This window comes from Trichoplusia ni, chromosome 2, assembly GCF_003590095.1.
Source record: "Trichoplusia ni isolate ovarian cell line Hi5 chromosome 2, tn1, whole genome shotgun sequence".
NCBI classification, from domain to species: Eukaryota; Metazoa; Arthropoda; class Insecta; order Lepidoptera; family Noctuidae; genus Trichoplusia; species Trichoplusia ni.
In genome coordinates, this window is record NC_039479.1 from 1545474 (window position 1) to 1572297 (window position 26824).

At 34.8% G+C, this 26824-nt stretch overlaps 2 protein-coding genes across 3 annotated transcripts in view; both read left to right on the forward strand.

The window, feature by feature from the left end:
• The first annotated feature begins 1945 nt into the window (after positions 1 to 1945).
• LOC113500968 lies at positions 1946 to 4481 on the forward strand. The gene is made up of 4 exons (XM_026881928.1): positions 1946 to 2164; positions 2922 to 3109; positions 3635 to 3748; positions 4041 to 4481. The coding sequence occupies exons 1-4, from the start codon at positions 2050 to 2052 to the stop codon at positions 4173 to 4175; spliced, it is 552 nt and encodes a 183-aa protein (XP_026737729.1). The 5' UTR covers positions 1946 to 2049; the 3' UTR covers positions 4176 to 4481.
• A 3161-nt stretch (positions 4482 to 7642) lies between these two features.
• The window catches only part of LOC113502493 (phospholipid phosphatase 3-like), a 98184-nt gene continuing 79002 nt past the window's right edge, over positions 7643 to 26824 (forward strand). Inside the window, exon 1 of one of the 2 annotated variants that reach the window (XM_026884090.1) lies at positions 7643 to 8123. In XM_026884090.1, coding sequence (XP_026739891.1) covers positions 7995 to 8123 — 129 coding nt within the window. In that variant the 5' untranslated portion in view covers positions 7643 to 7994. Of the gene's footprint in view, positions 8124 to 25836; positions 26261 to 26824 lie in introns of those variants that run through there. The other variant, XM_026884098.1, reaches the window with a different exon arrangement.

Below are 26824 nucleotides of genomic sequence, written 5' to 3' on the forward strand. Positions count from 1 at the left end.
TTGAGATTTTCCTGCTTGCAGAAGCAGGAAAATGTCCAAAGTAAGTATTAAACGAACAAATACAATTATGAAAACAACTGGAAGGTGGGATGGGAGCCCTTTACCCCGCAGTGGGACGGCTTATAATAAAAATACAAAAAATGTTTGTATATTATACATATTACGTTCAATGGTTATGACCGAATACTATACGTCAATCCATTTTAAGTGACCCTAATGACATGCTGGTGTCATCACATTACTATATAAAAGCAGAAGGACCTTTCACAATATAAGTACTAATAAAATTTCAATGCTTAGAAGCAGTTCTTTCTTCAAGTGCACGTAAAACCGCGTGGTAGAGTTTACCACATCAACCGCTAACGACAGCCTGAGCATGACTTGTCAAAAAGCGTTCTGTGATTCACGAATGCATGTTCCGAGTCTAGGTGTCTAGTGCATTTGTCTTGAATGTATGAGCAACTGTGGTGTGTGGGAGGATTGTCAATGTTATAGTAACATCAGTATACTGTCTGGCTCTCACAGTTCAGAGATACAGGCTTGTGATTGACGTACATACAGCGAAACCTAAGGAATAGCTTTCTGTTTCCACCTCTTTAGTATGGAACCCTACAAAAACAATAAACCATAAAGTTACATTAACCATAGTCTAAACACGACCGAAGCATATTGTAACGATATAAAAAATGCCAATTGTCTTAACAACCATACATCTCTAACTGTAAATAGAAAGAGATTGTAACAAACAAAGCGGCCACAGTTCTCTTTAATGAAATGATTTCACATAACCGTATTTATAACTGAGAGGTCACATGAACTATGTAGTAAAACTATGCAAAAAAACTATATACTTAAAAAATACTGATCACTTACTTGAATAGATGCCGGTAGTTACCGCAATTCAACATCGATTCGGCTTTATGGACACTGGATAAAAGTCCCAAAGCCTTCGTCTTCTCCATAGAAACAAGTCACAGTCACATCAGTTCGAACGCAGGTGCAATGTTATTCGTAACTAAAAACAAAATTTGAAGACTTGGTTAATAGTTTCTTATAGTATACTTTGGACATAACACCTTCATTGATTAAAAATGGTACACTATGGATGTTTAAGTTTCGATTTCATTTCATTTTACTTTCGTTTCTATCATAGCCCTTGGCATTCCGTAAATAGCTAGCTACATGCGTTTTCTTCTAAATGTATCTAGTCACAAATCGTATAGAGATTTAATGATTTTTATTAGAATTTGAGCAACAATTTTGAATATTTTAAAGGCCTTTCATTTATACACCAAGAATACAGTAAGGAATATATTTAGTCTTAGCATTTATAAGAAGATAACGTTTAAGAAGTGACATACTATCACCTAGCATAAATATCTTATTGTAATTGGATCGATAAGAAACTGAAGCAACCTTAACAATTAAGAAATACATTTAAGTAAAGTACATAATCAACTACGAATTACTATACGATGTTTCTTATCGTGGGATCTTAGATATTTTAGTTTCTTTTTCAAATTCCTCATAGCGTTCACTGTGGCCCAATATTCGTCAGCAAGTTGTCTTAAACTTTGCCGACACCCGACCTCCTCTTTTGCACCATTCAGTATTGTTGCCACTGTAACTACTGTTTGCTGTTCACACAACTGTACTTCTGAAGGATTCATTTTGATTTCAGTCTCGTAATATCTGTTAATTAAATCCATTCATTTTCTTTAGTAAATTTCTTGCTGTTATCTATTTTCGAGATACACGATAGATTTGATATTGGTTTCAATGACACGTTATAGTGTAAACATCAAAACCATAGGATAAAAATTATCTCCTAAATAGATTCTATTGGTTTTATGTACAAAACTTTTTACGATTAAGACATTTTATCTTTGATTAAAACGAGTTTTTATATCTATAGAGATACGAAACCTCATATTCGTTTCGATCATAACAAAATTCATTTTTGAATAATATGTCAATCGTTGTGACACCTCCAAACATTTTGACAACATTGTTCACGATACAATATTATTTTATTGAAAAAAAACCAAAATGAATATTCCAGAGATAAAATCTTATGAAGAACAGGCAATTGACACCGTGGTCACAGTCATCAATAGAGCTAAACAGAAGCTAGGGGTACGGCAAACTTTGAAGCAACTTGCCAGTGAGTACTGGAAAACGCTTCACGTTTTGACCTCCATAAAACACCGGACAGGAGCGAGTCATACTCGCGACACCGGGGGTTCCGCAAAAATGGGCCAAAAAACCAAATTGTCCAAACACGTTGTTTTCCCATCAAATTTTTGAACGTAATTATTGCTTAGCCCCGATTATTTTTGTTGTTTTTTTGTTATTGCAGCAACAGAAATGCATCATCTGTGTACATTTCAACTGCCTAGCTATCACGGTTCCTGACATAGATACTGGTGACAAATGAACAGACACACAGACAAACAATGGAGCCTTAGTGAGCTGTTAATACCCTTCATGTACAGAACAAAAACAAACGCTTAAACATACGGGGCCCTGCAAAATCTTCTAATCCTAGAAAGAGAATTTTGGAAATTCAACACTTTATAGTAAGTACCGACTTACTCTTATAGTTGAATTCCCAAATTTCACTAGGGTTTCACAGAATATATCATGGCAGAATTGGAAAAAGCAAGAAACAATCTAGCAATCCAGTACCTTTTAAAGTCTGTTTAAAATTCCCTGGTCCTAAAATTGCCTCATCTTTGCTGCAATACGATTTTCTTCCAACATTTTTTGATTACAATGTATGGAATTGCAGTTTCCCTAATTTGAATTATTTCCATTTGGTCTCAAATCTCTAAAATTCCTGATCAAGTCACGAGAATGTGCGAAACTAGTCCATTTTATTCTTGGCATCACAACTTAATTTCTTCAATATCTCATTCCAGACAGCCGTGACTTCGCCTGCAATGCTAAGCTCTCCCTGAAGGCTATTGGCCCGCCGTTCGCCATCACCAGTGAGGAGTTCATCAACTCCACCATCGAAAAGAAATGGAAGCTCGGCTCTACGTTTATGTACGTGGTCAAGTATATGGGAGGGTCCAAGGATGAAGCGTCTCAGTATTATTACTTTGAGGTTGGTGCACTATTGGAAAACTGAACAGTTTGCAAGATATTACCTATATGAGCGTAGAGATAGGATAGTTATATAATGAGAAACAATAGAAATGCTGGTCCTGCAAAGTGACAACCACGAACTAGCAAACGATCTAAACTGAGTTATTGTCCTATGTTTGTTTTTTTGTGTCCATATATTCCAATATTATAAAACCTGGATAGTTTATTTGTTTAAACACGCTAATCTCAGAAACAGCTGGACCGATTAGAAAAAATATTTCAGTGTTATAAACCGCATTCAATGAGAAAGGCAGAGGATAGAATGCTGTGTTCGAAAGCTATTAACCCGATTTTAAAATCCCAACTAAAATAAATGTATGGCCATGCGGACGAAGTCGCGGAACGGCTAGTTATTAAGAAATTTAACATTTCATAATCCCTACTTTATCAGACGTAGATGTAGATGGCATAATCATAAGAGTTTTAAAGTGATCAATTTGTTGATCAAATGTTCATTGCTGTTAATTTTAATTATATGATTCAGGTGATCTTCAGCCAGCCGACTGTCACCTACCCAATTCCGATGGCTACAGTTTCCGTATTCTTCAGACTTGAAGACAAACATATTGAACCGCCATCTGAACGAGGTGTGCCATTGGTAAGGGAAGAATTATCCTATCACATTTCATGAGTTTGTCATTAGGACTTGTTAGTGTCCAATCACCTTATAACAGTTACGGGCAATATTAATAAACAAGGAACAAACAATGTTTGTCCGTCCATATTTAATGTTCCTTTTAAGATTTTCCTAGATCTACTATTATTATATTTCACCTAAAAATAACCGGCATCGGGAACAGGGTTCAAGGTGGTGGTTAGGGTACGTTAGTACTATTTTATATTCTGTGGTTAGGGAACATTTCTTCTTTCATGTAGCGTTTAATTTTCAGATGTGGTTCAGGGTCGAGGGTCAGCACGTTGACCACGACATTCGTTACGTGGCACTAACAGCTGACTGGATCCTGGCTGTGATCAAAATGAAGATCAAGCTCTTCCAGAGAATAGAAGAAATTCGACTGTTTTAGTCGATGATCATACATCATTATTATGAAGAAATGATGATGAAGGAATAAGTATATTTCAGAATATTTTTCATACTGAGTTGATTTTTTTAGAGCAAAATTTTCAAAGTTCCTTAAAATATTTTTAAGACTGATATCTTACCTAAACGAATTGTTACGTGTGCTCGTAGATAAAGTTTTTTATAGGCACAAGAAATATTTGTTTCGTTTAGAGAATTATGATGATAGCAACAAACGATAATTGTTGAAGTTGTAATATTTTTCTATATTATCGTGATTTCGCTTCGTCAAATGTTTTTGAAATAAATGGGAAAATTATAAAGATGTTTTATTGATTGGTAGCTTTATAAGATTACGACGTGGAGTGAAATTATTTTCTGTTAAGTCGACTTTGAGGTTAACTATCTAGTAAGGAGGCCTACAGCCTGCTCTTAAAGTCGGAGTTTCAGAAAGTTCGAAGATCATTATTTAACCACAACTGTAATTGATTTACTTAATGTTACTAAGTATTTGCCATGTAAGGACCTTCTGACACGAGTATTAAATAAAGTGTGATCGTTGAAAGGCAATTAAAAAAATCGTTTTACAAAACTTTTCGTTTAAGTATAACAAACATCCATACATCATTAACGATTTTACGTTTGTTATATTATTAGTTATGAGTATAAGGCGAAAGTTTCGATACTTTTAATCAACTACATTCTCACGGCTTTTTAAATATCATGAAAATAAAATCGATACTAAATTATCTCGACAGTTGCATAGGGTAAAAATGTATCAACAATTGTCTTTAGTGAAAACGTGAGAGTATTTTCAAACATCACTTGTTTTAGTGATGTTTGAAAATACACTCAGGAAAATATCTTTTCAATGAGTCATTAAGCTATACTAGTGAAGTTCCAAGAAGGCTGTATGTTAATTTAGTATCGATATAACTCGATGCCTAGCGTTCTCGACGAACTAGCCGGTTCTGCTAAGTGTTGGAGATCGTAATAAACCTATCCGACTGACGGCGGGAAATGCTATAAACACATTCTCAGTAATAAAAAGATTTAAATTAGTAGCTCGCTTTTATCACCATTGAGTGAATTCCAAATTCGTTCGGTCGGTTTCTAAATTAGTTCGTCGTTATCTTGAAGGCTCGGTATCGTTTACCGCCATGTTGAGTGAAAAGACACAACAGTACCGACTGTAGTCAACAGCAATACTATTCGGGAGATCTTCATCTTCAAAATCGTGGAACTGTAATTAAATTTTCTAAACAGTTTCACTTAAGCAGTCGTAATATATTGCCTTAACACAACTGCACAAATGATCGATCACAGGTTAAGCTATACTTGATACGGTCGCGGAAAGCGCGCTAATTTGTGGCTTCCGGCTTTTATTGACACATCTTTGACAGTCCTTGTGTGAAGACCAGTCTGACTAAATGGTATCTGGTAAATAGATTTGGAGGGTCTGATAGGGAGTCACTCCTTGTGAAACAGTGGTTGTAAGTTGCATCCGGTTAGACTGGAAGTCGGCCGTAACATACCTGGGAAAAGGCTAGAATAATGATGATGATTTTAATTTCCCGTTCGTTTCAAAAGAGTTAATTTCAACTCCACATCAATTGATTGTCAATAAAATACAGGCCAGAGGTTAAATCCTGATTAGTAGTCACTATAAAAGTTTACATCGCCAAGAAAACTACACTTAGGCAATCGAGGTAACGATGTTAAACGATTTCCGTGTCCGCTTTCAAAAGACGTTTGAGTAAACCCGGTAATGTGGGTAATGTTATTCCAAAACTGCATCGTTGTGGTCAGAACTTTATAATTGGATTTTTTGCTATCTGTAGTTAAAGTAACTATAAAAAGTCACGTGTCGCGGGTTCGATTTGACGAGGAATGTTTGCCTCGTCTGGATGTCTTTGTGCATGTGACTTGAATGCTTGTAAAACCCCCCGCGACACAAGGATTATTGCGTTAATGCTGAAATCTTATTTAAAACAAGCAGTAGTATCCCTTATTCCTAAATAATTGAAATTCTTGGATTTGAAAAGTTTATATTCAATCGATTCAGCTTTCAAGACAACCAAAAGATTTACAACCTACACATGAGATTAAAAATAATGAATGAATTGCATTGATCATTCATTCAGCCTCGCGTGTTTAAATCTTGAACTTTTTTCTCTGACGTCGTCCTTTACTGACGTCACATACACCGCATCACTGCATGCGTCATCGCTTTGTATTTTAAGTCTAGACTAGCCTCGGGTGCGCTTAACGGCGACCAGTAGCCGCGCGTGACGTCATCCCACACCGTCATTAAGTATAGCCGTATACAGACCTATAAAATATGGTTTAATTATTGACATACATTTTTTTTTTTGTGGAAGGTGCTAATATCGACGCCATTTTTGTTCACTCGTATTCATCTGACATAACATTTTCGACGATTCCAAAATCATTGGAAAGGCTAGACATCCCATTATAAGTACTTAATACTTTTAACACTATTTTGCTAGCCCCTCTTCTATTTCTAAGGATAAAACCACATTGATTCCAAAATTCGTCTGCAGCGATCAATGTCCTTGCGCAAGACACTTTCACTTGCCAACTTATAATTCATATGGCGTACTTCAACACTTCATTAACAGTCGTTTGTCTATTAACAAAAAGTGTATGAGGATAAACAATATTACCGTTAGGCATTAATGGAATTACCTGCTTTCTCCACTTTGTTTAAAGTTTTAAACGACAATGTGAAGTCACGTGACTAGGTTCGGGTAAGTTCGGCTTCACTCGGGTGTATTCGGCTAGTAATTGTTAAGTTATAGTACGATAGATATGAACGGTATGTTGATTGTAAGATTTGTATGAGTGTGAACTACAAAGTATCATCCAGACATTGAATATTATGTTACGTATGACTGCAACATGACATCGACGGGCCTGTTGGTCTAGTTGTTAGTCACCCTGACTGCTATACCGGAGGTCGTGGGTTCGATTTCCGACCAGGACAAATGTTGTGTGATGAGCATGATCATTTGTTCTGGTGTCTGGGTGTAATCTATCTATAATATGTATGTATTTAGAAATATATGTATAAGTAAGTTTATCAGTTGTCTGGTTACCATAACACAAACTCTGCTTAGCTTGGGATCAGATAACCGTGTGTGAGTTGTCCCAGGATATATATATGTATATATAATTATACGGATACAGCAGTCTATACTCAATTACAACTGTTTCTTGAAATCTCTACCCAAGGATTGGACTTGTTTTTCATCTCATTTTCTTAATCATTATTTTTCAAACGACTTCAAAATGGAGAAGGTTCCTAATTTCATCAAGTTTGCCTCAATATTTTTTTATTTGAAGTCGGTTTCGTTTTTGTTTTCAAAATATCATTACTTACACAAAAAAAACATACAATGTAAAAATATTAATACACTGTAAAGACACGACTAAGACGTGATATGAAAGTATTAAGATGTTATTTTATTGCAACTTAAAATACAAACCCGCAACAGGTAACCAACTAAAAAATAACAGCACCGTGGGAATAAAACCCGCATCCCAAACGGAACCCAAACTTCACAGCTAGAAAAACAATGCAAAAAGGTTTTTATCTATCGACCATCGAGTTCCAGTTAAAATAGACAAATTCTACCTGACCTGACTCACCGCGTTCGCGCCATAATGACCAGAACTGTCATTCTACCGCGCATGCGCGCCGAGCTCGCACGAAACCCGCGTGTGCCCGCCATTTTTAATTAACATCAGTGTAAACACACAAGTTTTGAATTAAAAAAGTGTTAAAGTGATAAAAGTGACAATGGTGCGTACTTTTAAACTAGTGGGGTGTTTCAAAGTGCCGAAACGTGGTAGTAAAGTGGTACCGGCGTCGAGTGGCGAGGGAATTTTCACAATCGACATGTCTTCGACGTCTACTTTGGATGTTGTTGTAAGTAAATTGCAAAATAAATAACTAATTAAGTGTAAAGTTCAGTTTGTTTAACATTTGTTATGATATTTTGATAGCGGAGTCTTGAATAACAGCTGTTTTGGTGTGACGTCACTTAATGTAAGAGATTGTGTGGAATATGAATATGATTGGTTATTCGGCAGTGCACATTCAAGGCGCGATCAAAAATCTTTAGCGCAGATTACTAAATATATCGTAATCTTAAGATTACCGGTAACATTATAATATATTTAAATACCTTAGTAACAACTACATACCTGTTGAATTACGACTATTTAGGTAACTATTAACCAGTTCAAAAAGGCTATAATTTCAATTCATACTTACCTTTAACGCAGATGACCTTGAAGGATTTAAAAATACGTGATAACCACGCGAATTCACGACTTTGGTGATCGTTTATTAATTGATTAGTCTCTCTGTAAGACGTAATAAATGAACTATATAAGTATAATAATATCCGTTTCTAAGATTTATTTATTAAATAATTACTCAGTGACTAAGTATTTACCTATTAGCATTTGTAAGTTACCAGTCAGCCAGGCTGTTTAAATAAATCTGGTATATTATATTTTAAAAAAAAGTCAGGTAATGTGAAATTCTGGTTTCCACCTCATTGCACTTAAATTGACATGCAGACAGGTTGCTGACCTTTTTGGAGGACTTGTTGTTGTTCAGATCAACAACAATGTACATACCAAAATATTTGTTGAATAACAAAAAAACCCTTCGAAGTCCGAATCAATTTGGCACGTTATTGTTTTGCTAATGAATGAAATATCCTAATTTCTTATTAAGCTTTTATTGAATAATTTGAACAAGTGACTTGAATGAATGGGTTACCGGGCATTACGAACGTTCTCATTACAATCTCATTATTTTATCACCTTTTTAACCGACGACGAAATAAAGGCGGTGTTTCGATTGATTGTTTACGAGCTTTCTTATTCATACAACTTAGTTGAGATTACTCAATATGTCACGTTAGGTGACGATATATCGGATGCAAATGCTAAGTTAAAAGTTTATCTGCTAAAATTAGCATATTCAGATGCAAGAGAAAGTCGTTGTATAACCGCTAATTTTGTAACGTATGCTTCATCAGTGTTGTTACAAATAGGTATTATACCTCTATGTAAACAGTACATTTATCTACATCTAACTATCTTTTGTGTCCATCTAAAAGTTTTCTCAAAGATATCGTCGATCAGTTAGCTGCTATATTCCTATGATTTCACCCAAACGCTATACGTATACCGGTTGTAATACTCGGAAAATTATGATCGTGCTCATCACACATACATTTGTCAGGGTGGGAATCGAACCCATAGAAGTCGGAGCCACTAACGACAGGACCTACAGGCAAGTCATCCATTGCGTATGCAGGTTAGGAGAATTTTGTCTCTAGCAGCCAAATCCAGCGGTGTTTAAAAACTTAAAAATCGCCAATGGAACGTGAGCAATCAGTCGAGATTTAATTCAATGAGCATCGTAATTTTAATGGAATTTGGTTTAAGGTCAACTACTTATTAAATACTTGTTGCAATAACACAATTTCGTGGAAACTGGTTTTCGGTCAGCTGATTTAAACGTCACATCTGTTACAATAAAAAATCTCTTTCAATAAATCTTTATTGATTAATTTTCAACTCTCAAGTAAATACAAATATGATTCATCTCGCTTTAAACTGCAATCATATAGTTTATTGAGGATAACTACTGTCTGGTCTTGACTTAAACAAAAAAATATAATTGATTCAGCGAGTGTGCACCAAGCAAGGTTCTTTTTTATCGCATGATAGCTATGACGAGCATGTATTAGCTGCACCTGCAACATGAACCAAAGCAAAAAATGTATATACTTAGAATGAATAAATAAAACAAAAACTTCGGGCGAGGATTTCAGGCGCGATCCCCGCATTGGACAAGCGTTTGTGCAATCCACTATTGCTTGTCACAATTCTGGGTGTCCTCAGTCCTGGTGTGTATTAAGTGTTTTCGAAACTCCTTGATATAAAGGGATAAAGTGCCTTAGTGCGATAGTCGTCTTTTTTATAGTTGTTGAAGAGAAACAGCGCATTATATAGCATAGAAGTATGTCTCAGTGATGCTGCTAAACTCCAGAATATGTTTTGAATGCATTTGGAGATCAATAGCTCCAGTCTTCATAACTTACTAATGGAAAGATAAGAATAAAAATATTAAATCCCCAGCCAGAGCTTCCATCCCCCACAACTTTTAAAGGGTTCGTCTGTCTGTTTTTTATTAAACATGTCTAAGAACACTCGCACATAATTACTTTTAATGCAAAACAAATTGAATTGAAATCGCCAAAGCCGTTCAGAAGCCACGATACCACAAACCGACAGACAGAGGGAAATATAGACATACAAACAGATGCGGAGATTCACGTCCAACTTATAACACCACTATTTTTGCTTCGGTTTTTAAAAACAACACCAAGAAGGGCCCAAAGAGAAAGTATAACAGTTGTCACTCTTTTGCGCACTGGCTAAGTCATTCACAGAACCATTAAACGATATTGTTTACTACAAACTAAATATAGTATTTTATCTGTTGAAGACGTGTCTCGTGTTGCGCAGTAAATTAACACCACGCATACGAATAACATTTATATGACAGAGTTATTTAGTTGTGCGATAACATTCGATCTTATGCAGGAGCTAATTGATTCAATAGGTGGAATAGAACTTAATTAAGTATTTATATAGATACATGTGTATGCTTGGTTGTATTTTTTAACGTCTTCCACACTAAGGAATGACACCCAGCCTCAGGACAAACACATTCGCGGATCGCACAAACGCGGGGACCGAACTCGCGACGCGTCGCTCGCTGGGCGACTGGGTTTGTCTCCTCACCTTAACTAGTCCATCCGTGCAGTTAAAGCAATGACTTAGTGTGTTTTGGTTCATAGCTAGTCGATTCGACAATTTTAGTTAGGAAGCTAAGAATGTCTAATATTATGTTGCGTTAAGTTGAGATACATGAGAAGCCATTCTCTTGTGCTTGGTTGTAGATTTTGCTCCATAGTTCATGACTCAATGGACAAGTATTAGGACTATATTTGCTTCAACACAATGCAAAAACGTTCTAATGGTATTCAGATATTTATCTTTGACTCGAACGCCAGTCCGCTTGCTCTCTTACCATCAGATGCCTACCATTGTAGAAATGAGACAGCGCTCCAGGCTGGTCATAGTGTCCTCTCGCTTCCTCCATATCACTAGGTTTCATCGATAATTTTAAATTTGGAATATTAAGTAATTATTGTAAGAACTTATTTTTTATTTTATTTGTACAATACATCCATACCATCTTATAAATACAGATTTATCTAATGTTGTCTAAAAAGGAATAACCAAAAAGTCACAGGCAAGCAAAATCAAAAATTCCTTCTAAATGTAACAATAGAAATATTAATTAGTACTCATTTAAATTGCTCAATCTCAATTAATGATCTACAAAAAAATGAAGCATAATTGCATTAACACTGTCACTTAAACTTTCGTTATGGTTTCTTAGAACTCAAAGCAAGTCTGGTGAAAGTTAATTTAATGGGCAAAGGAAATGAACTGCCATAATGTACTATTATGACGGTCCATAATAAACTGATTATAATACCAGCTGTAGGTGTCAACATACTTATAATGAGGTTCAAATTGACCTTGAAGAATGTATTCGCAACCAACTAAACACAGCTGTCACTATGTGAAAATTGATTTTGAGAAAGTTTTGCAAATCGTCCGAAATATTTTTCCTTGGTAACAAGGTAACTTTTTCTCAAGTATATGCTCCAGTTTTCTATATTGTTATTGCTTGCCTCACATGTATTGTATCCCACAAGATTTAGGTGATTCTCTCTTCTCTGCAGCTGCCCTCTCTCTCTGAAGCCGTGAGTTTGAAATTTCACGAAATCTCCAGAAGTTTACAAAATTGAGTTGGTCTCATCCTATCGTCTTTTCACGAAACCATGTGACTTAGATTTTTACTTTCATACATTCAAGCAATTTGATTAGCGTCAGACGGTAGAAAGAGCGGTCTTCAACGGGCTTTAAATTTATTTTTTTTAATCAAATAAATGACATTTATTTTGTCGGGTCCGATATATTTTGCATTCATGTTTGAGATTTTTACAAGCCTAATTCTTTTAAGGGAATATTATTTTAAATAATTAATAGCAGGCACCTTTTCAATTACAAGGTATCAAGAATCTTAATGAAGTTTTTTGTTCCAAGAAAATGCCTTAACAGTAACTAGGCAGGAATGATTAATGACTTAAAGACATCTTCAAAAGTTAAAACCCCAATCAGTGGTCGACCGGTCATAACTCATTTTATCTAATCTCTGTTGGAGATGCACTTAACAGACAAATAGAGAACAGTTTCATTTGTTTACATCTTACAAAAATAAATTCCACTGATAGTAGTGGTTGTATACTTTGAGATTATTTTTAGGGTTCCGTATCCAGGGGGTAAAAACGGGGGTATCCATCCCGTATCCAGGGGGTAATATTAAGGTCGAGGTTCAGCAACCATACTTACGATCGTAAATTTTTTGTTATCCGACTAATAAATTTGACGGAACCCTCACTGTTGTGAGAACGACTTGCACATGCCTGATTTTTTATAAAACTTGAAGACAAAAATTATCTTTATTGCATCAAGTTGTATAAGTCAACTCTATTTGAATTCAGATTCAATGTAATAACAATTTAAGGCGTTGATTAAAATGCCTTAAGAGCAAAATTCCTTTAACACTAGGTATTAATACCATCAGTACCGTGAAGATGTAAATGTCATCGCTTGATCTGGAATAATCTAGATAAAATTAAACGACGGTTTAATAAAGTTTCCATCGTTACCAGTCTACTCAGGTTAGATGATCCCGTTAATAAAGTCGCAGATAAGAAAAGAGGTTTGATTTTAAAACGTGGCTTCTCTTTTATTTATTTTAAATTACTGTTATCCTTACAATTTTATCCTGAATTCCTTAACAAGTTTATCCTTAGAACTTCAACAAAAAAGTTTTTTGGGAGAAATAGATTGTCTTAATAAAATAAACACCGTGTACCAAAAATCTTTCAAAAATGCACCAAGAAATTATGAACTCAGCAAAAATTCTGCCACGTCATTACCTAAGAAGTGATGTAATTACCTATAAATGAGGAGCAATAAAGAGTATGCAGTAATCATAAATAGGTTGAAACCGATAATCTTGGAGATAGGAAGTTACTTAGAAAACTGGTCATAAGTGTTCACGAGTAGGACGATATAACTTAATAGTCGTACGGTACATGACAATCTCTTAAGAGAAATTAGATTTACTCGGTATAATGTTGAGAGGCTCAATCTTGAAGAGCATCTTAATTAAACATCTAATAGAACTGCAATTTTATAGCAGATGATTACCCAGAATATGTTGATTGTTGGCTTTTATGTAGAAACCAGGATAATGGTCTATTCGAACATTGAGATTCGGATCTGTATTATATATATGCAAGTTACGAGTATATTATATTATATAGTTAAAACCTTTCTATGATTATAAGCGGTGTATAGGAAATCGACATATTTTTTTTGTCTTGATATCCCAATTTATTAGGTACTGGAATTTAGTAAAAAAACATTCTATTTACTCTCTCTTGGAGATAGTCATTTCTATAGGTTGCAGCTGTACTCTAAGAATTACCACGCATTTTTGAACATCTAGTCAACTCTTTATTAAATATCTCTCGCATTAAAAAAAAATGAATTTTTATTTATTTATTATTTATTAATTTATGTCTTTGCTCAGATTGCGGAGATAACGTGGTTTTATAGTCGGCTAAATTGCAAAGCAACAGCAAAACTAGCGTTGGTTAAAGCAAAAACAACTTCTGTAAGAGATCTCGCTACTTTACCTGGCTGTTTAGATCCTCCATTGAATACTGAATTTGGGAGGTATTTTGAAGGAGTTTAAGGTTCATTTTTATTTGTTGTTTCAAAGGGCTTTGTAGAAAATATTCCGAATAGTTGCTATTGGGAATTCCTTTGTGGATGTTTCATAGTTTGAGCAACAATATTACACGCCTTTGTGGTAGCTGCGGTTATTTTAATAGGATTGTCACGTACGGAGTGTAGGGTACTTACCTAGCCATTCAGGTGAACATGGAATGTGCCCGTTTACTAAGCATACCTATTAGGGAGATTAACAATTAGGCAAGAAGTTTTGAACGTTATTTTTTATTTTGATTTTTTATTTTACTATGAGCGGCACCCCTAAATTATAGCAAAATCAAATAACAATAATAATAGTATTTAGGTACCGTGCTAGAACAGAAACATATTTTTCAAGTACTCCAAAGATTGAAGGCAGAGTTAAATCTATTAATAAAAGCTAAATGATGGACAGACAACTTAAACTCCATGTAAAATCCAAACACATAATACAAGCTTCCACGGAACCGATTACAAGAATTCTTAAGCGCACTCAGCAATGGGCCAGCAATTTGCGAACACAGCAATTATTATAAAGCATATTACTGTGGGGTTTCCAAGCGGCGCCAATCCGTAACGGTATTGGTAATTTAATATGCTTGAGTTTAAAGATCAGGGAAACTAGTAATTTTTGCTTTTTGCAGTCTTGGGAACATCTTCAAAGAGATAAATAAATGTAATGAAAGGATTTCTGCATTTCTTGTTTAAGAGATTGCTTTATAAGCTTCGTCAGACCTTTATTTCAGTGTCTTATTTTAGTATAACTTTAGGGGAAGGTACCTGTCATTCTTAAAAGCGTGCACAGGGATGCAGGTCCAACATGAAGAGACCTTGTTGAGAAGGTTATTAGTGTCTTTATTTTTGTAAAGGCTTGAGATCTAATCTGGTTTCCTTCTTCTTCATTATTTTTTCTGTTAGATACATTTGTATTTTTTTTCGATCTATACAAAGGTTATTATTACCTAATATTTGGTTTAATACGCTTGCAGCTAATTAGCTGATGCGTGTGAATAAAATAGCTTGTAGATTTCTGCCTTGTCCAATCTGTTCTTGAAGCTTGATAATGTCAGTCTATGTTAGTCGAATCGTAGATCGTCAATACTTAAAATACCAAAACCGGTTCCTATTTCTGTCTATGTGAATTGAAATGCTTTATTTTGAACATGACACACCGCTGTCTCGATTCTGTCTGGTCAATTAACGGGCTTTCCCGAGTTCGTCACCCACAACTTAATACGTAAATTGAGACATTTATTTACGTCTAATGTTCTATAAATACTATATACAAAGTATACATTGGTGCAATACATCTGACTATTGCTAGCTCAATATCTGATTGATGAATTATTCAAGCGAAAGGTCCTTTATAAACGAAAACAAGTTATGTTTGCCACTCCGGTTTACTTGATCATCAGTCATCAAGCTTGCTAATAGCTGAATAAGAATTTGAGGTGAGATTTCTTTTCAACAATAGAAAGTAAAATGCACGTACTGCTAGTAACGAGAACCAATCAAATCCTGACTAAATAAAGAACACCTATAATAACATAAAGTAATAACCATTGTTTACAAAACATGTAAAATCAACAGCCACGATCCCCACTGCAGGCATAGGACAAAAGACCAGCCGGCTTCCTGTCATTCATACTCTTACAAATGAGCTAGCCGTGTTGCAACCGTCATGTTTGACTGGAAACTAAAGGTCATATAATTATACAATAGTAATGCATTGAAATAAACATGTGCGTTACGTTAGAGATTACAACGTACGGATGGCGTCATCGATCACGTTTTGTTTAGGTTTTAGTACTTTTTTACAAGTTTCTTGGCCAGTTACTGGAATTATCTTTGAGCAAAAATCCTGTTACAAATCGGAACGATTTCTTGGAGATCAGCTGCACTTATAGGCGTAATTTCAGTGGAAAAGGTGTTAAAATGAATAAGGATGTTATGATTATAATTAAAAAGGGTGTTGGTTTTGGTCATCCAAATAGGAAAAGCCGAAATAACTTATATGGGCTCCTTTGGACATGGCCTGACACAAAGAGCATGGAAAGGACATGGGTGGATTTTAGTCAGTAAAAGTCAGACATACCCGCTCAACAGAACGAGAGGAGTTACTTGATGATCTTATAGTCAGAAAAAAGGGGTTCTTTGAGGTCTAATGAAAAAAGGACTTGAAAAAGTTTCACTAAAATTATTTCGCAATATCTTTAACCGTCCAAGGAACTGATAGCTGCGAATCCTGTTTATTTAATTGACGTTTCTGTTTCGTATCCTGCGCCTTGATAATTGTAGGCAGACCAGTTTCTCAAGGCGATTCAAGATCTGTTATAGTTAAAAACCCATAAATAAGCCCAGAGGCTCTACCACTTACTTACTTTTACAGTAAGACTGTTGCCGTTGTGGAACAAGGACCATATTCTATGGCGATATAATACTGTCTCGTTTCCAGAAACATGCACAGCAGTTTTACTTAAATAGTGGTAGGCTTCCCAAACCAGCCTTACCCAAGCGACATGTTACATTATATCATGTATCGAATCAATTATTTGTTACTTATTTGCTTGTTATTTATTCCAAAGAAATATTAAAAGGAATAATTTTTTTGTTTTCAAAATATAAGGTTTTAATTTCAGGTATTTTTAGGCATTTCTGAAACATTAATATGCATAACTAGAGTCATCAAGGTTAGTCACGCATAGTGATTGAATTATTGAACGATTTTAGAATACGAGAGTAATTTGAAACTATAATTATGCTTGAGCTTGCTTAAGTCCAATTATCTATTTATGGGTTCGTATAAACACTGACGGCATCTACAGTATGATGTATTATGGGAAATATTCTGAATGATTCCATATTGGTATGTTTCTGCTTATCCGTAAAAGCGAAACTGGGGTCGAAGTCATGACTTACAACATTACTTATGCATGAATGGCTTGGAGCCTAAGGCTTGGGTTTATTCATCTAGGCATGAATGGTAATTGGTCTAAGCTATTAGCTCTTTTAAATAGGGCCAGTGTTAAGTAATTTATACCATTTTCGTAGCGTGGTTTTATTGATATTATATCGCAACAATACGTCGTACCAAAAGTGAAAAAGAAGTTTTACTATTCACCTTTTGCTAGTTACATTTTCGCTCTAGTCTCTTCATCGAACCTATTTTTAGATCTATAACTGGATACTGATATTTGAAGACTTCTTAAAACCTCACCTTTCTCATTCCCACTACCTGACTATATATTGGATACTATTTCATTTTGCTGAAATAGCCTAGTCGCAAGACTACTACTGCCAAGCCGTTCTCAGGGCACACATCGACATTTAAGTCTGCATTTTTGAAAATAAATATACTGTCAGCTTTCGTGTTACGCAACTTACGCAAGGCATGAAACACGTGGATTATGATATTTCTCATCTAGATACAGTTTATACTTTCTTCTTACCCATTCATTCACCAATTAATATTTTCACTTAATACTACTCTTTTTTTCGCAAAACCACAGTCATTCAACGTTAATATGTTTTGGTTTTCATAATTTTCTATAGAAAGCCGTGATTTATGTATCGCCTTTCGATGTCGACGGCTGGGTAACTCGAAGCCGTGTATAATAATTAGCCTTACCTCGTTGACAATGGTGGCTGATGACACGACTACATATGTATCACGCTTCTGTTTTATGTGGTAAGCAGGTGATATTGACCTACATTACGACGAAAAGATCTTTGTTTTTCTTTGCCTTGGTAAATAAGATATGTATATTTAAGTTTGTCAGTAGAAGATGAAAAGGATGGCAAACAATACGTTGGCCATTTTCCAAAAATGTAATACGTCACGTTGCCTTTTCAACACTCAATGAGTTGTTCGATGATTGAGGTACTTGCATAATTTTTTTTAGTATACCTACTTAAACTTTGCTAAGTATGCATTTTCCACCAAAATTCTCTTTCGTAGTAAAAGAAGAATCCCTCACACTAGTGACCTGATATCAAAAACTGATCTGAATTTCCAAAAAAAAAAACAAAAATGTATTAAAAAATCAATATCCGGTTAAAACGCATTACTCTATACGGAAGCAGTGTATAGGTCTATAACATGCCGTGTTTAATGGGGTTTGCCGCGTGACTCATGGCAAGGTTCACCGCAGACCGAAAGTGTATACAAACCATTTACCGATAACAATGAAAAACAAACTCTATATGACGAAGAGAATTCAGTGCATTATCTTTTAGTGTCTTTTAAGGTATTGGCATAGTAGCCTCTAATTTTCGAGAAGCCACTATTCGTAGAAATTATAATTTCAGTTTACGAGAATTTTAAAGTTATGTATCTTTAATCAAATGAATAAAATTTAATTATCAGATTTAAATAAAATACATCAAAACACTCGACTCATTTATGGAAGCCAAAAACAGTAAATTTTTGAATTTAACTAACGTATCGCGCACATAAGGACACCTGGTCTCTCAGTCTAAGTTACCCCTAAAACAATATTTGCCTTCGCCTGGCTTCTGTAATAACTGGTACGTTACACAACCTAGTAACCAAACAGGTTTATCATTTACTACAAACGTCATTCAATATTATTATGCTATAAATTTTACACGTTCCTTAATTGGTATTCTGTAATTCATTAATTATTTGGTTGATGCATTCAGTTGTCTGCCGCAATAGACAAGTTGTTTCTACAAAAGTTAATGATGGTGCAAATTGTTGTATTTGTAATGCAGTGACTAACATTAGTTTTTGAATTTGTCACGTGTCTTTAGATTTGTCACTTTAGATTTCCATAAAGTGGAAGTGGCTGGTGTCCCAACATGAGTTTGGGACATTTCACCAGCCATTGTGCTTAAACGCTTGTAGACATTTTGCTGGTTTGGGAAGACTATTAATCTAGCTATTAGGCCAGTCTCGGAAGACACCGGTCAATTGCGCGCGACATATTATACAAGTTAGTGTACATAAGCGTGTGCGCCAACACATTTGCACTTTCTGTTCCTTTACTCTCATAGCTAGATTTAAGAGTAATTCGTCTGTAAAGAGATCAGAAGCAGGACCCTCATTTCTATGAGCTTTCCGAAAAGCGGGAGCTGTTATATTTATTTTTAAACCCCACACCACATTCAAAAAGTCTGTGCTTGCCTTGTCGTCGAATTTGAGAACTTTGAGTCGACAGTCCAGTTTCTGATATTCTTATCAAACAGTTTTTTCGTACCGTATTGTACTAGCTATCGCCTCCAAACAACGTTTAGTCACGTCAAGTATATGTCGTGACAATCTTTCTTTTTCTGTTCACCTTCCAAAAAGAAAGCTGAACATCACAAAGGCGTTAACAAGCAGTTTCTCCTGGCGTGACTATCAAAAGAAACGATCATACCAAATTAAATTATCTGAAACAAGCTCGAAATAAAAGTTTACATTTAATTTGCACAACAAGTATAATTTAAAATGTTAATTGCTCCTAATTAACACGCGTTTAAATTAGACTCGTTTTTTTGTGACGTGGGTTTTTTCATTTTGTTGTACTTACATAGGTACTTGTTTTACACTAAAATACAAATGAAAAAAGTGAGACTAATAATAATATTTTTACTTGCACGAGTAGACAGTCTACTAAACAGATTTTATCAACAATGATAATTAAAATTGCAAATAAATGTATAGCTACAAAATATAAAGAATGGAATAAACTGTCAACTCTTAACGACTCATTCTGTCGCAATTTTTTGAACAAGTTGTGAACGGTTATCTTGCCTTCCATTCTAGATATACATTATTTAATCTTCAGAACTTAGTTTAGCCTTTCCTCAACAATAAATGTATGTGAAAACATGTCTATAAAAGGCACTTGTGTTCCATAATAATTGAAAAACACCTGAGGACCTACCACGACCTATTAATGTAGGACCGTTTCAGTTGTGTGAGCGAGAAATCGCTACACGCCTTAGCGCGGCATCTCCCTTCCACAGCTCCAATAATTTTACATAATAACTGGCGGTATACCCTGATCTTGACAGAACCGGTTGAACAAGCAATTGATGCGAAACTAATAGCCTTAAATACTGCGTATTAAATCGTTATTGATACGTTTGCCTAGAAATCGTTTACGAAAGATATTTTTTAAACGTTTACCAATACAATGTTGCTATGTTGGAAGAAATCTAGCTATTAGCATTTATCTTGTAACCATACGTTACTGAGTCGACTGGACATAATTATTTAATCTGGAAATTCACTTGTTTTAGGCTCTCTGCGTTATGTATGGTGTGCATAGAAAATATTTTATTTTTCATTGAAACAAATATATTTGTAAACCTATTACAATCAGAGACATAGGTATGTATAATGCTTTTTTAGAGTAAGTTCCCGTTCCCCAACGATTGAATATACAAATTGTATACATTCAATGCACTAGATGATTCGTGTCCACCATGTTGGGCGGCAGTTGGTTATAGATTTTCAAAATCGAATCAGTAGTTCCTGAGATCTTCCAAATATAGTAGTACCTACCGATATTTTCTCTTAAGTCATTGCCGAGTAATTTATTGTGATAAAATTTAATAGTTATTACGCCTTATCATTATTCATTAAGTCATCTTAAGTCTATATCTAATCGAATAGCGTGTGAACTGCGATTAGCATTAAAACTTGTTTACTGGCTTCAAAACAAGAACTGGATCATTATAATCTTAATCTTCAATCTGACTTACCGGTATTGAGGATTTTTACACACATATTATTATGTGACAACCTTTTAATAATCTGAAGTTATAAAGCCTATAGATAAAGACGAGTTTTTACATGATCCTCGATGAAGGGAAATGAGAAAATTTATGGTTTTAGCCAGTAAAAGACGCCCAAGATATAGACTTTATCTTCTCCAGATAAGTTGAAGTCTACCTCAATAAACTCTTACGATGATAAGGAATGCGTCAAATCTTTACAACCTGTTTTGTTACGTTTGTTTATGAAATGATTGACAGACAACGTCAGAGCAATTGTCTCAGGTGCTTGCCATGTGGAGGTGTTAGCAACCTTGAAACTTTTGTTTAGATACACTAATTCGTATCTTCAAAGATAATTTTTCGTAGTCTGATCAGTGTAAATAAGGCATATCGTTTTGCCCGGATTACTGGGTTGTAGAGGTCAGGTAGGGAGTCGCTCTTTGTAGAATACTGCTCCTAGGAGTGCTGGTTAGACTGGCTGGTGACCCCAAATCAGTCGGCAAAATGCTAGGATGAATGAAACATAAATTGTTTTCTCAGAATCTAGTGCCATTTAAAAGAGGTATTAGTTTCCCTTTTGTTTTCCCCAAATGATTTCGCAAAGGAAGACCACATATTTGGATGAAGTTAATGTTCATTTTAAGAAGTTTCGTGAGTCGCATTTATTAAATTTAACATACTTCACGCATATTTATCGGGAATATCTAGTACTAGTCGTGTGTTCCATTAAAAAAATGTGAGTGAAACGATGTGAAATAAACAAATTAATTCTTGTAGAACTCCAGAATCTCAATAACAGGATTCTTCATTCTTACCTAAATTGTTGGTTCTGTTTCTAATAAACCTATGTATTTAATTTCTAAGAATAGCCTATTGGAAGCACTGACGTGTTCCATCTTGCTACCTGGGATTTAATTTAGCTCTATAGCTTATTTACCATAAGATGACTGTACAGTATGCGATTTTATCGGACGAAACCAATATTTATCGTGCTTTAGTTGACCTTAACTTTTTGTTGGAATTCCTTTTGGCTGTAATCAATTGCAGATGAGTATTGCTAAGGTGACAGATAATGTTCACATGAATATTAGGTTCGGCTTTGGTAGTTTGTGGGTAATCTTAGGTAGATTAATAAAAGCCGTAATCTGTGACCATTGGCTATTCTTGTATACAATTTGCCTCGAAATTCATGTGTTAAAGCGTCCTACTGTTGGACAAAAGCTTCTCTAGTACAGAGGCAATTAGCGGATAGCCGAGTGCTTCAGCTCACCGCTCCAAATTTACTGGGAGTCGTTCGATCCCTGCTTAGGAAAAACTATTGTGTGATCCACGAATGCTTGTCCTGACTTCGGGTGACTTTGTGCATGTAACTTGAATGTTTGCGAATTCTCTCGCAACACAAAGATTTAATTTCTTAGTGCGGTTTTTTAGTCTTCTATCTGGTACCCCTTCCTAGAAATTTAATGATTGCTGGGAATCGACACACAATGTTTGCGCGAGATTTCTGTTACAATTTATAAACAAAAGTAGACTGGTCAAACAGCATACTTCTTTATCGAAGGCCAGAACGGAAATTAATACAAAAACTAGTTCAAATAAAAACAATAAAAAACAAGATTCTCCGCTCGTAAAATAACACTCATGATTATTCATGATTTTGTAGGAACTGATTGTATTAATCATAATTAATCGATTTTTAAATTGGTTTCAAATCGATTCTTACTTTGGATAACAAACTAAATTCTTGGTAAAATTTATGAGAGGGTTCAAAAATGTTGGGTAATTTCGACGAAATTAAGTTTAAAATATTTCCAATTAATTTATTGTTTATAAATGGGTTGGAGATGACTTCGGATATAGCCGTCCTCAACGAACTAATGAAATTTCGAGTCTATTTTATAACTTAAAAAGTCTTTAAATAAGCTGAAAACCAGGCGTTCACTTAATAGTAAAACTTATCGAATTCGGTCGTGTGGGCTCCCAGTAAAAGCGTATTGGAGTTACACTTCCTTTCACATTTATATGTCGTGGTGACCTTTCGGTTCTATGCATGCACGATTTGCAGGTTCGATCAACAAGCAAGTACAAATGTTACTATTTCCTAGGAATATTTACTTACTTATTTAATTATCCTAAGACACTACTCATAAACGGTGAAGTCAAAAAAATAAAACATCTTGAAAAACGCGAGGTCCAAGAAATTTTGACGATAATCACGAGCAGTGGTGATCAATGCTCAAACCTACCCCATATGAAGCCTGCATGCCCAGCAGCGAGACGCATTCAAAACAGTATGGATTAGGTCATACGCATAATATTTGAGTGCGATACGGTTCCAACATAGACATTCTAAATACATAATAATATATTAATCTTAACATTCAAATGTAATGTCTAGCCTATTTCACGCCACTTCGCAATACCAAATCAAACCATACCAATACAACCTGAGTCACGTAACTTACCTATCCCTAACACGAAAAGTGAGATTATTGCAGGTGTGAGAGCGAGACAGGACGATACACAACGTATATCACCATCTCCCTCCCACAACAGCAATGGACTAACTTAAAAAAGAAGTGGTAGGGACCTAGTAAGGAATTAGGTTTAAGAACCATAAACCGCGGTATTGTTAACTCTGTTTATATTTAACTATTTATAAGTAGGTGAGTTCAAACGACGTCGATAAACCTATTTTCGTAATTTGATTGTTGAATCGTGTAATTGTTGTTTGACATGGTATAGGTACAATCGATTGTTTGGGTTTTGTGTGATTATTGTAACTGGCTAATTGACTGAAAAACTATAATTAGAACGACAGAGAAATTTAAAAAAAAATTGGATACCAGAATTTTTAATCACACCATAAAAAAAATAGGATAATAAAACGCAACAAAGATGGAGTAAAGTATCGAAGTGGGGGCCACGAATGTACTTTGTTGGTAAACAGCGCAATGATAATGTAAGTAACATGAGATTTCAAGTCACTGTTTCATCTCCAGACAGAAAGAGACCCAGACTCAGGACTTGCATTCTTAGATTACACAATTCAGGTCGTCCAGCACGAGGATCGGAGCCCCCGACACGCCGCGGCGTGGTGACCTCTACCACTAGGTACTCCGAGAAATAGTCTGTTCAGGTAAGACTGGAAGCCAAAAGATGAAAAGAATATGGCAATAAGGCTACGTAGAAATATTATGAAACAAGAAAAGTTTCAATTCTCTTCAACTTTGAATTTGTTTGGAGAGATTCCGCTTCTCACACCTGTCTTATAACAATACGACACCTATTAGACAATGTCTATAACATTCGATCTGATAATGAAATCTTAATGAATGAAACATTGAACAATGGATCATTTACGGAAGTACATCCAGGTTAAGACATAATAATATGCGGAAAAATGATATCTTCAGTATAATAGTCTCTAAGGCGTAAGATTTTTACATAAACCGATAATTCCATGCCAAAAGGTCTGTCTGTCCGAACGTTTGAACGTTAAAAAACATTTTAAAAGCTTTTTTTACATAGTTCTGTGTCAGATCCCACTGCAAGGCAAAGACCTGCCAGATCTCTGAATCTTTTGCGATTTTCGGTCACTGGTTGCTGACCAATTAAGAAATGGTGACCAATTTTGGTTGCAAAGATTTTTTTCCTAACGTGTAAATCCTTTTTGTTCGAAACGCTCAGTGTCGCGAGTCCAACTTTCACGTAAACAGTTTCATAAAAATGAGATATAAAGTTAGATCTTATCCAAAAATGCGTGGCTTAGCCTTCTTTTCTGGAAAATATGTCACGTGAATAGATGACAAAAGGAAACCCATAAATACATGGGCGCTTGCAATAGGTAACCATTATCTGGTAAATAGTTAATGACTAGAACAAATCAAGTGATGAACAAACCATTAGGTCATATTAGTCAGTTAATATTGTCTGATATCCAAGGTCTGGGAAATAAGGAATTTTCCATTAACACCCTTTTATATAATTAAGTGACGAATGTTACTTCGGAAAAATAATTATAAAGATACTTATAGGATTGAAATATACATTAAGTGTAATACTTGATTTTATTTATGAAAAATATCGCCACTAGAAATAGTTTTTTTGCTAGAAATCCCAATAAATGTGAATACGTGATTAACAATAAAATTCATAATCCCCATTTATTTACTCCATTTGTTTGTATCCTTATGTAAGTACGAGTATGTGTTCTGAAATGAAATGAAATTGAAATGAAATGAAATTATTTATTCTGCAAATAGGATATTTTTTATCACTTTTACATGTCTTTTTTGAGAACGATGGAGCCGACATTTCCTAGCTGACTACCCTAAGAAGAAATGTCGAAACAAACTCAGGGGTCGCAGTCTCTTTTAAAGTCCAGACAATTTTCAAATTCGAGTGTATAAACTAATGCAGAGTATTCTGTTATCCTACATGAGCTGAATCTAAATCATCTTAATATAAATACATTATAACATCTAACTACTCAAGGCCGGACTAATCTGGTTGAAAATGCTAAACAATTAATAGTTTAGTTGCTCTCCCATATCAAGTGTCTAAACTATTTGTATTATACTCATTAATTAGCAAGTAGGTATTATGTATTTTATTAATCATCAAATAAAATACTCTGATCATAGTACAAAAGCCATAGTATCGTAAGTCGGTTTAAAGTGTACAGCGCCATCTAGCGTCGAGTAGAATACTTAAACTCTAACTTTATCTTCAGTTACGCCATCTATGAAGTAGTAGCTCGTAACTTAACTTTGTTAATATCAGTAACTTCCGCAAATTTTCTGACTATAGCGATAACTTTACATTCTTTTAACGAATGGTAAGAAAATTAAGTAAATGGGCTATTTGTGAAAAGCTGTTTTCGGCTTAAGTAAGTATTAAGTTTTATAGCTGGGCACATTGTGCACAATACCTTGTTTGCATACAAAAAAATTACTAAAAATCTTCGTAAATTTTTTGTCAACGCTATAGAAATAAACAGCGAGCATCCGTTGTGTTGCGGTGTGGGTGTACGGTCCCTCCAATTTTTTAATTCCACTCTGAGAACCAGCGGGTTCAGGCGCTCAGCCGACCACGGGCACAACAAACGCCAGTCGGCGAATGCACAGCGCGCTATACAAACGCGCCTCGATTCCCGCGCTCTTTCAAATCTCGAACACATTTACGCATCGAACATAGACACGATAAATTTGTGTACTTTGGAATTTCGACTTTTTTATTGCTGTTTTATTTTTTCATTGATTATTTTCGGACAGTGAGAGTGGTTAGTGAGGTGTTTATCTTTTTATTTTGTTTTTTAAATAAAATGTTTGCGGATACCTTGTGCTGCATTTTGGGCTAGTTTTGCTGGTCGGAATATTATTTTTGGTGAGTACGCTTAGTGTTAGAAAATTTTAATTCTGCTAAAATTTATATAATCAACTTTTGGTCGTAATTTATTTTATTTACTTACTTTTTTTAAATACAATTTTATAATTTTATTTTATAAATACCTGAATAATATCAGTTGAAAATATTTTTTTTTATCAATGCAAGAAAAAGTGCGATGTCAAAAAAAAAGTGCATTCGGTTGTTGAACTTAGTTATTTAAATTGTTTGCATATACCTAATTGTTTATTATTTGTAAATGATTCCACTCGTTTTTAACAATATTTTGGTTTACTAACTAATACTTGCTGGCATATTAGCTTGCTAAAATAGTTTAATTAAAAGAATGTATTTTCATCCAGTAGTTGTTTGTAACACTTTAAAGACTATTTTCATTTATCAAAACGTTTGTTTTGGTTGCAATTTTAACAGAACTGCTTATAAGTATTTTAATTGCAAAGATAAAAATTATATCACTAAACTAATGTCAAAAGTCACAATATAAATTAGTGACGAAATTTTATTAGGTAGGTACATACTTTAGTTTATCACATCTGTCCAAAA

What these genes read in the sequence shown, in the direction of transcription:
- LOC113500968 (XM_026881928.1), top strand. Translation starts at nt 2,050, where the DNA reads ATGAATATTCCAGAGATAAAATCTTATGAAGAACAGGCAATTGACACC. An exon ending in AACTTTGAAGCAACTTGCCA is followed by an intron (nt 2,165 to 2,921) that starts GTGAGTACTGGA and finishes ATCTCATTCCAG; the next exon opens with ACAGCCGTGACTTCGCCTGC. An exon ending in CTGAACGAGGTGTGCCATTG is followed by an intron (nt 3,749 to 4,040) that starts GTAAGGGAAGAA and finishes TTTAATTTTCAG; the next exon opens with ATGTGGTTCAGGGTCGAGGG.